Here is a 9,457-nt window from a genome sequence, read left to right on the forward strand (position 1 = left end):
AAACGTTAGATGTTCCAAAATAAACAAAGCTATAGAATGGAAGATCTCTTTAGAGAGGTTTTAAAAATCATATTGCTAGAATAAATTATGGATCTATTAAACTTATCCTGCCACAGAAGTTGACTGATGAACCTAGTAAATATTTTAGGCTCACAAAAAAAGTAAAATGGCAGCAACCAACTGGTAATTACTCTAATTTTTCGCTCCTGTCCCCTCTAACGACAATTGCATTTGCAGCTTTATTTGGGGCAGAGGAATTATTCTTTAACAGGCCTTAAAGATATAGTCTATTTAGAAATCTTTTGACCCACAAGCCCAGTTAGCACATCCATTGTAGCATACTGGTATTTATTAATAGTTCAAAAACAACAACAAACAACCCCAAACGTTAAGCAAGTTAGTGACTGGCTGGCATCTGATATTTTTTCAGAAGCTGACCTAAAAGGTCCATGGATAGAGAACTGCCCTCTTGGCAAAAACAAAGAAAAGCAACTTTCAAAGTTCCTGGAGGATATAATCACAGAATCATTATTCTATGGCCAATTCTACAGCTTTAAAGCGCTAGGAGTTCTGAATGTAAGAATGAACTTACCACCTGTAGGCTAATTTGACTTCATTCTGCACTTGGCTTCAGTCCAATTTACAATACAGCAGCAAGAAGCCAATCTCAGGTATTTTTTAAGTCTAATATTTGGCAAGGCTTCCAATGCAACAAGAAACCCAGGCCTCTGTATCCTCTTCCCATCTTCTACAAGTTACTTGCAAATTACTACACCAACAGTCTTGTAAATGTTCAGTAAGTATGAGCTGCAATTAATGCCTTGCTTGCCAACTGCAAATCATGCTTTTGCCCTTTTTATATAATAAAATGAAGAATTTAAGAAGCAAGAAAACCCAGAAAACACAGTTTATCTTTGTGAATGAACCATTTGCTCTTACAGATGGGACTTTGCAGAATGAAATGTCAGAGCTCTATTATTTATTATCTGAAATCGGTTTAACATTTGGTGGGAAAATGCTTTCAAAAACACAAGACCCTGGAAAGAAAGACAAAACTACTCCAAGAGTCAGCAAAAACCAGCAGTTGAAAGTAGATAGAGCCCACAGATAACAATAGTTTGCTGTACTTAGGGTAAAGTTTGAAGATTAGTTCTCTATAGTATTCCACATAAAATGAGCTCTCATTTGAGGTAAGAAAAAAGTAATTGTATTCCCAACTGTTAGACAAGGGCCAGTAGAAATAAAATTATTGTTCTTTTTAGCATATATCACCACACACACAAAAAAGAAAAGAAAAAGAAATCATATTTTATTATTTAATATTTGGCCAGGATAAGGATTTAAAATGAGAGGACTAGTAAAGGAGAAGAATGACAAACATTCAACTTTTCTGTAGGTCTAAGAAGAGTTCAGCCTTTTTTCCCTAAAGATTTCTATTGGCCCTGCTTGTATTCACTCTGCAAATGAGTTGGGAATAGCAGTATACTAGATCAGTAATGTCTGGTTCTTATCCAAAATGTTCCACCTAAAGAGGATGCCAGTTCTCATGGATTGGACAGCCCACCCTGCAGCATTCCTGAGAATTGTACAATATAATAATCTTGAAAGTCAGCAGAGTGGATTATCCACTTTTTTCTGGACTTGAACTTGTGACCTTAACAGTAGCACAGCAGAAAGCAAATGTGCTATGCACTTTGCCATAGTAACCTTCCATGTATTCTTTTCAATTTAAATACACACAATTAAAACAGCTACACTTTAGGAAAATTATGTACAAACCCTATATTTTTTTTCTTTTGATTACATATAAATACAAATTAGCTATTCTTCTAAAAAGTGGTTATAATAGTAAATAAATACAAAATAAGATTCTGACCATTATACTTCATGTGCTGGGATTAAACCCATATAAAATGTACAACTAAAATACATTTAAAATCTTTAAAGGAATAATTCTCTGATTAAAATATTTGTTTTCCCAAACTTTTTGTGGACATAAATATAATTTTCAAAATAGTTGTATTTTTTTCTTTCCATTTCATTACATAAATAAAGTCTTCATTGGGAAATATTAAAGTGTCAGCTTTTTTTGTATTTGTCTAATATAGTTAGCGGCACCCACAACCCTCCACAACCATATCTTGATAGTTCTTTAATACAACTTTTTCGTTCTCGTCAAGATAGAGCATGGAAATAGCGCTCAGTTCTGTCGGAACACAGCAAGCCTTAGGGATTTTGGAATTCACGGAGTTGACCAAAGTCTGAACAATGGCATGGTTTGTTGTGTTTAGGTGATCTGCCAATGGAAAAGGGCATTCCCCATGGCAGTAAAAGGCACCATATCCTGGTGGGGCAACAATCCAGTCATTCCACCCCACATCATTGAAGTCCACATACAAAGGATGTCTTTTGCAACTGGATTTGTGGCGTTTGCGCTGTTTGTGTTTTGCTTGGCGTTTCTCTCTTTTATGGAGAGAGTGTCCCTTGCCATCATGGCCGAAAGTTACTAACAACGGCCGGAGCTGAGACCAGCTATCTTCATCCTGATGCAAAGACCTGCTAATCCTAACGTGCCTCTTGGAAACACTGCTCTCATTGTCCAAGTGAACCACCTCTACTATAAACCCATGATTAGGCTGTCTATGTGCAATCCACCTCATTACAGCTGGTGTTACATCAAAGCTTTCCCATTTACTTGCATTCTGATGCACCAACCTGGTGTCCAAAAGTCTTGCGGCAGGGTCCTTAGAAGTGGCTGTGGCTGGCTTTATAATTTCATAAATATTAATACGATGATGGTAGCTGCTATTGTTCTCAAAGGTTTCCTGCACTTGCTCCCGAAAAATCTGAAGTTCAGCCGAGGTGAGAAACTCCTCGTTAGGGATGGAAGTTAAATTAAAGAAGAAGCGCCGTGCTGTTTTCCCACTTGCTTCTGGGAGTTCTTCCCAAGCTTCTAAGTTCATCAAAGAGGGAAAACAAAACACAATCAGTAACAGACAAGCAATGAAAACATGAATTACTCTTCTGCTGGAAACTTTAAACAGTGTAGCACCACATGTGAGATTTGAAACTTTTATAAAAAAATACTGTTTCCCTTGTCTGTTTATTTACGCAAGCATGTATAGCATGAAGTTAAGAATACTTCATTCATTGTCAAGCCTTTTGATCCAATTCTGGTAGACTGTGCATTCCAGGTGGTTATAATAACGGGTAAGAAATGTGAAGCATTACTTTGGAATTCAAGGACATTAGCAAGAAAACTTTAGCACTGTAGTTAGTGGAGGTCTAATCAGAATAATTAAAACTGATTGAGGATTTAAGGTAATTATTGCATTTCTGGTTTTTTCAAAAATATGGCTTTTATGTCAATCCCTTAAACTCCATTCCAAAAATATTACTCCACTATTTAGATGTACAAATCTTAATATACAGATTTTGAGTCTTAATTGGAGACCAGGAACTCCACATCTGTGATGGTATTTTATGAAACACACCCTACTATTTTATTCTGAATATCCATAAAAGGTGGCATTTGTATTGAATTTTTTCTGCTGAAACTCAGGGGTGGTACTCGGACAATGAAACAGAGTTCATTCTAAACAATACAAATGAGAAATGGTTTCCTAAAATTTATTCTGTTCTCTCCCCCACCCTCAAATAATAAACATTCTGGGATATTTGAGGGGGGGAATGCCTACTTTTTTTAATAAAAAAAAATCCATGTGGCTCAGACCACATTTGTAGCCCTATAAATTATAAACAAGAGTATTAACAAATAAGCCTTTCCAAAAGTGTTGTTTATCACCAAAGTTAAAAAGATGCTAGAAGATAATTCATGTATTTTATTAGCTGAAATCGTTACTTGGGTGAGTAATTCTTACTCAAGTGATTTTAATTTCGATTTCTTGTATGAGTAAGCATTATTCATAAACATTTCTGGATCCAGCCCAAATACATACAGCTGTATTGTATTTGTCTACCTCAAAACATGGACTCGTGTTTTTTCATCACTCAACAGGATTTCCAGGTAGCTAGAACTGACCAATGGTTTTAAGGCAAGTGGTGAGATTTTTTTTTTTATTATTATTATTGTTGCATGATTACAAAAGTTGGAAAGTAATAGCACATTTTATAGCTATGTAGGTCAGTAAAATCTGCAATTCAAGTAGAGTCCCCCCCCCTCCCATGTATAGTTTTACATTCAGAAATGTTTTAGCCTGAATGAACCATACACTGGATTTCCCCCCATTCATTATGAAGAATTTACTTTCACACACAAGCACAAACCACAGTGCAAGGTTAGATTTCACCATTAATCTCCTTCCTCATTATAAGGCTTCCCATCAGACAGTATAACCACTGATCTTAGGCCACTTCCTTTGTATACCAACTTAATTAAATCCTAATAAAATTTCTTTCATCACAGCTCCATGTTATAACATGTGGAGTCTGTATTTTCATTAGCTTTACAGTGAGACTATAGCATACCACCACTGAAGACTAATAGCTAGAAGTTATTTACAAGTTCTGGAAACCTTTTTTTTGCAAAGAGCAGATGGGCAACATGCAAGCCACTCACTCTACAAGTCTACCTGTGTCAGCTGAACTGGAGTATCTAATCTATGTTATGTGAGTTTATTAGTCAGTCCATGGACATACAACTGGTAAACCAATTAACTACAAAATGGACAAATTTTAAAAGGAAGAAACTCGTCCAGGAAGTCAAGATCATCATCTCTGTGTGCATTTAGTAGGCATCAAAGATAGGCGTGTTAGACAGCTGAATATAACAGCTGTCTAAATGCAACTAGTTTTTGGAACTGCCATGTAAGACTCTAGTTATACAGTACTGATCTAGTTAATTAGATTCAAACTCACAGAACTTGGAAAGCTTTCAACAAATAGATTTATGTGCACACTTAAAGCTGAGAGAGGATGGATACTAAACATTTGTTGAACAACTGAATAGCTTTACTTTAAGCTATAGACACTCCAGTTCTTGTGAGTACCCATTTTACCTTCTTTTTAAATGCATTCAGCATCTTAATTAAGAGATGACCATGTTACCTGATGGCTCAGGTGCACATGAAGTCCAATGATCAGCTGTGGCAATGCTTTTATCAACCTGTTTTTTGAAGGCTTACCTTAGATATACATTAAATCTATCCTAGATTCAAACACTAGACAAGAAAGTCATTGTGCAAACAATACAATTGATTGTTGCATTGATCTCTCCCAGGGATTAGAAACCTTCTAAAAAACTAACCCAGATCAACTATAAGCCAAGGAGACTTTTCTGGTATTTAGCTTTTATTTTTGAAGGCTATTTGTAGGAATTCTTAATTTGAACCCAAGCTGTAAAAATAAAATGAAAACTTCACATGGGCTGAAGGGGACAAGGGGGAGACAAGAGGGAGGAAAATTTTAGAATAAATGCCTCAGAACATTACATTGAAAAAGACTGCTTTGATGAAGGCTTTTAAAACAACAAAAATCCTGACTACATAGTTCTTGTGAGTTTAAGAGTTATTAGCAGCCAAAACTTAGTCACTATTTGGAAAGATTCCCCCCCCACACACACACACACTTTTTTGGGGGTCCAGTGCTGATGGCACACACACACAAAAACACAAGACCTGCTCACACTCATTCATATACACAATACTCTTGACAACCGAACACACGCTTTGGGACCCATAGCAAGTGACCACCTACCAACACCCCCCCCCCCCCCAGTTCACACACACACACACACTCCCCCAAACCGAACCCCGTCTCCTCCCACCTCCCCTCGCTCCTGTAGGGGAAGGGGCAGCACCGAGGGCTCCCAAGAACCGCTAGGGGGGAGATCCCGAGGGGGCAGCGCAGAGAGAGAGACACACACACACACCCGGCCCGTACCTTCGTGGTGGAAGCTCCGGACCGTGTTGGCGCGGCTGGCGGCTCTCTCCAGCGGGTAGCCCGGGGCGGAGTGGCCCAGCTGCTGGCCGGCCTGCAGGCGGTAGAGGTCCAGCATGTAGGGCGGGATGACGGCGTTCTTGCTGGGGCTCGGCCGCCGCTTCAGCCCGAACATGTTGAGCAGGCGCAGCTCGAACTCGCTCAGGAGCTCCTGCGGGGCGGCGCGGCCCGAGTCGCTGAAGCGCCGCCGGCCCACCTCCGGGATGAGCCCGGCCGAGCCGCCCAGCAGCACCTGGTACAGCAGCAGCGCTAGCAGGGAGCGGATGGCGGCCACCATGGTCAACCTGCGCGGACAGGGGGCAAGTCAGGAGGGCCGGCTCGGGGCGCCCACCCCGGCATGACCCTCGCGGCCCCGATCCAGAGCGGGCTTCCCTAGGAGTGGGGGAAGGGAGGGACACCCCCCCGCGGGCCTGATCCTGCCCATCACCTATTGCTCCCCCTGCAGAGGGAGGGGGAAGGCCACGGCTAGTGGCCGTGGGAACGGATCTGAGCTAGACTGCCCTGTCCACACCGGGTCACGTCCTGCTCTCGGTTACTCCTGGAGCAGCTCCACCGCCTCCCGAAGTGACTCCTGATTCCAGGCCTGATCCAAAGCCCCCGCCATGGACCAGGCCCTTGCACAGCAGAGCTGAGCCTAGTGGATGTAGAGATACAGGGCACCTCTGTGCAGGTGGTCGCTATGCGACCACACCGCTATCGTCTGTGGGCAGGAACCGGTCTGGCCATCTCCAGGTCTAGGTAGGATCATACTAGGGCCATGGCCAGCTGTTTCCAGAGGTGTTCGTTTGGTGGTTGCGGGGTGCTACAGAAAGATGGGGGGTGCAAAACAAAGAAGATGGGGGGGGGGGGTTAAGGGCTGAGCCAGCCTGGACCTGGATGGCCAGCCTAGCGGCACCACTAGAAAGAGCCCCCCGCATGGTGCGAACAGCCACCATAAAGTAACTCCAATGCGGAGTGGGGGGGGGGGGGGAGGCTATACGTGTGGACTGCAGTGTGTTGATCCGCCGTGGGGAGAAGGGGGAGTAGCAGCGTCCGGTCGGAGCCAGGCGGGACAGGTGTGCAAAAGCTAGAGGCTCGCGGGGCCAGCCCAGGTGCCCGGCCGCCGCCTGTCACCCAGCCCGGGCGCCCTCCGCCGCGCTTACCTTTAGGAGCCCGCCGATCGCCTAAGCAGCAGCAGCGCACTGGGGCACGTCCATTGAAACGGGCTCCACATAGAAAGGGTCTGGCCCGGGAAGAGCGAAGGGGGTTCCCGGCCGGGTAGGGGGTTTGTATCCGCTACAAGCACCTCCCCAGTGGCGTGCGGGGTTTGCGATGAGGTACCCCCGTGGGTAGGGAAGGGGGGCGAGATTCCCAGCAGAAAGAGCCGGGGAGGGAAGTTATTTTTTCCGGGCAAGTTTCAGCAGCCCGGGGGGAAGCTCTCCGAGCAAGAGGGAAATAGTCCTGCTACGTCCTTAGCCAAAGCCACCGGCTTCCCTCTCCTGGGAGAGGCTGGGCGGCTGCTGGGCTCGTCGCCCTCTTCCTTTGGGCGCTCTAACGCCTCCGCTGCAGCCCATCGCTCCTCCGGGGAGTCATCTCTGGGCAGAGGGCTCCCGCCGCTCCGCGATGGCCCGGGCGCTACCTGCGAGCAGCAGCCGCAGCGGGGTCGTGTCTGCAGGAGGGACTCCGGTGCGTTTCTGCGGCATCCCTGGCGGTCACTCCGCCGCGGCTCCGCTGACAGCGGCGGGGCAAGACGCAGAAGCGCCCCGGAGCGCAGTCCGCCCCTGAAACATACTTGGAGCCAGCGGGTTGAGAAGGAGGAGGCGGCAGAGGGCAAGTCTCAGCCAGGGACGGGGCTCTCCCTTTGCAAAGCAGCGATCCACAAGCGTTGTTGCTTCCTCTGGGTGTGTGTGTGTGCGTGTGTAGAGAGAGATCTAGATGCAATACAGTTAGCAGCCTCCTTGGAAAAAATATGCCCTTAGCATCAGCAGCGAGACAAGTCCAGCAGCAGCAAGATGAAGTTTGACTCTTTTTTTTTTTCCCCCTTCTTTGCTCCGCTCCCTTTGCAAGTCGCCTGGCAGAGGAAGCAGCCGCAGCAGCGCTAGGGGGACCCCCTCTCTTCGCACGCGCTCCTCCCGCGGCGCACTGGGGGAGGGGGGGGTGCCCGGGCCCTTCCCTTCGCTTGCAAATTGATTGAGGTGGTTGGATGCCTCCTTGGCTTTTTGTGGCGCTGCTGATGTCACGACCCCGGGGGCTTGAGGCTCCTCGCCAATCACAAGGCGGGGAGCGAGCGGTTGCCGCGCCGCGCTCGCTGCTTTTAAAGGGGACGCCGCCTCCTCGGACCAGTCCCAGCTCATTCACATCTTCCCTCCCCGCTTCTGCTTCCCCAGCCTTTCCGGATTGGGGAAGGAGGAGAAGGTTGTGGGGGAAGCGGGGACGAGGCTCGGCTGCCAGATGCAACCCGCAAGCACTTTATTTTAAAACTTCTGGGAGGAAGCGGGGGTATTTGCAGTAGTCACGCGACACAGCAGCCCTGGCCCATTCGCCTGCAGCATTATCTCCCTCCAGGTGGTTTATTTCGGAGGATGGTGATTTAAATACTCCAATAACCTGAGCGCTAAAGTTAAACCAAGATCAAGGATCCGGACATTTAATTTTTTTTTTTAGGGGATTGAAAATAAAATCTTGATTATTGTCTCTCCCTCCACCCATCCCCTTTTTCCTCTCCCATCAATACGTCCCCCCTGTCGCGGTTTGATTGCTGCAGACACCATTGCCGGTTGATGCAGTAAATAAATACATGCATCGCACGGTGCCATGCCCGCCGGTATCCGATCTAGTCATACCGATGAGAGACAACGAACGTGCAGCGTGATTTTTGCAAATAAGGCGCCTCCGATGGGAAGCGGATAATTCTGCTCCAATAGGAGTTGGATCAGGCTGTCCCCCGGTAGCTGTTAAGTTTCGCATCAAGTTTAATAAATCTAGTCCTAGGGATCTCCCGTGCCACAAGATGTAGCCCTCTAGGGAATAGTTTCTTCTCCCGGGAATCGGGATCAATCCATGCATCGGCTAAAACATCCAGCAGAACACAACCTTGGAGTTAGGGAATGACAATTGCATTAGCTAGCGCCTGCACGCCTGCAAGTGGAAAGGCAGAGGAAAATCAGAGATGTATGTTGAACAATGATCCATTCATTATACGTTCCCTCTGTACGAGAAGAGTGAAATAAGTCTCGGGCTCTGCTTATACAAATCGGATTAGTTTCGTGTAGTGGGATTTAGGTGTTTGCTGACTTCTAAGGTGTGAAGGTCAAATAAGGTTTTGGGAGAATGGGAGTGTTTTAAAATAAACTAGGCCTATAGAAAAAGTAAAAATGATCCAGGCACGCCAGCTTTTCAGTGGGTGAACACAAAGCATTCACAGTTAATGACATAAACAACAGACCCCGGGTCCTCAGTTGGTGTAAATGGCCTCGCCCCATGGCTGTGGATGTGGTTCAAAGACTTCAAGGTCTTAGAA

The 9,457-nt window shown here is 45.6% G+C and overlaps 1 protein-coding gene across 1 annotated transcript; it reads right to left on the reverse strand.

Moving 5' to 3' along the window:
- Nucleotides 1-1,597: 1,597 nt before the first annotated feature.
- BMP2 (bone morphogenetic protein 2) lies at nucleotides 1,598-6,235 on the reverse strand. Its single transcript, XM_065401037.1, has 2 exons — nucleotides 5,902-6,235; nucleotides 1,598-2,953 (listed from the first exon to the last, which is right to left on the reverse strand). The coding sequence occupies exons 1-2, from the start codon at nucleotides 6,233-6,235 to the stop codon at nucleotides 2,109-2,111; spliced, it is 1,179 nt and encodes a 392-aa protein (XP_065257109.1). The 3' UTR covers nucleotides 1,598-2,108.
- Between the last annotated feature and the right edge of the window lie 3,222 nt (nucleotides 6,236-9,457).

Source organism: Emys orbicularis, chromosome 3 (assembly GCF_028017835.1).
Source record: "Emys orbicularis isolate rEmyOrb1 chromosome 3, rEmyOrb1.hap1, whole genome shotgun sequence".
NCBI lineage: Eukaryota > Metazoa > Chordata > Testudines > Emydidae > Emys > Emys orbicularis.

Bases quoted from the DNA above. Each gene is read 5' to 3' on its own strand.
- BMP2 (XM_065401037.1), bottom strand. From the start codon at position 6,235: ATGGTGGCCGCCATCCGCTCCCTGCTAGCGCTGCTGCTGTACCAGGTG. The intron at 2,954-5,901 runs GTACGGGCCGGG...TGATGAACTTAG, and splicing joins CCGGAGCTTCCACCACGAAG to AAGCTTGGGAAGAACTCCCA.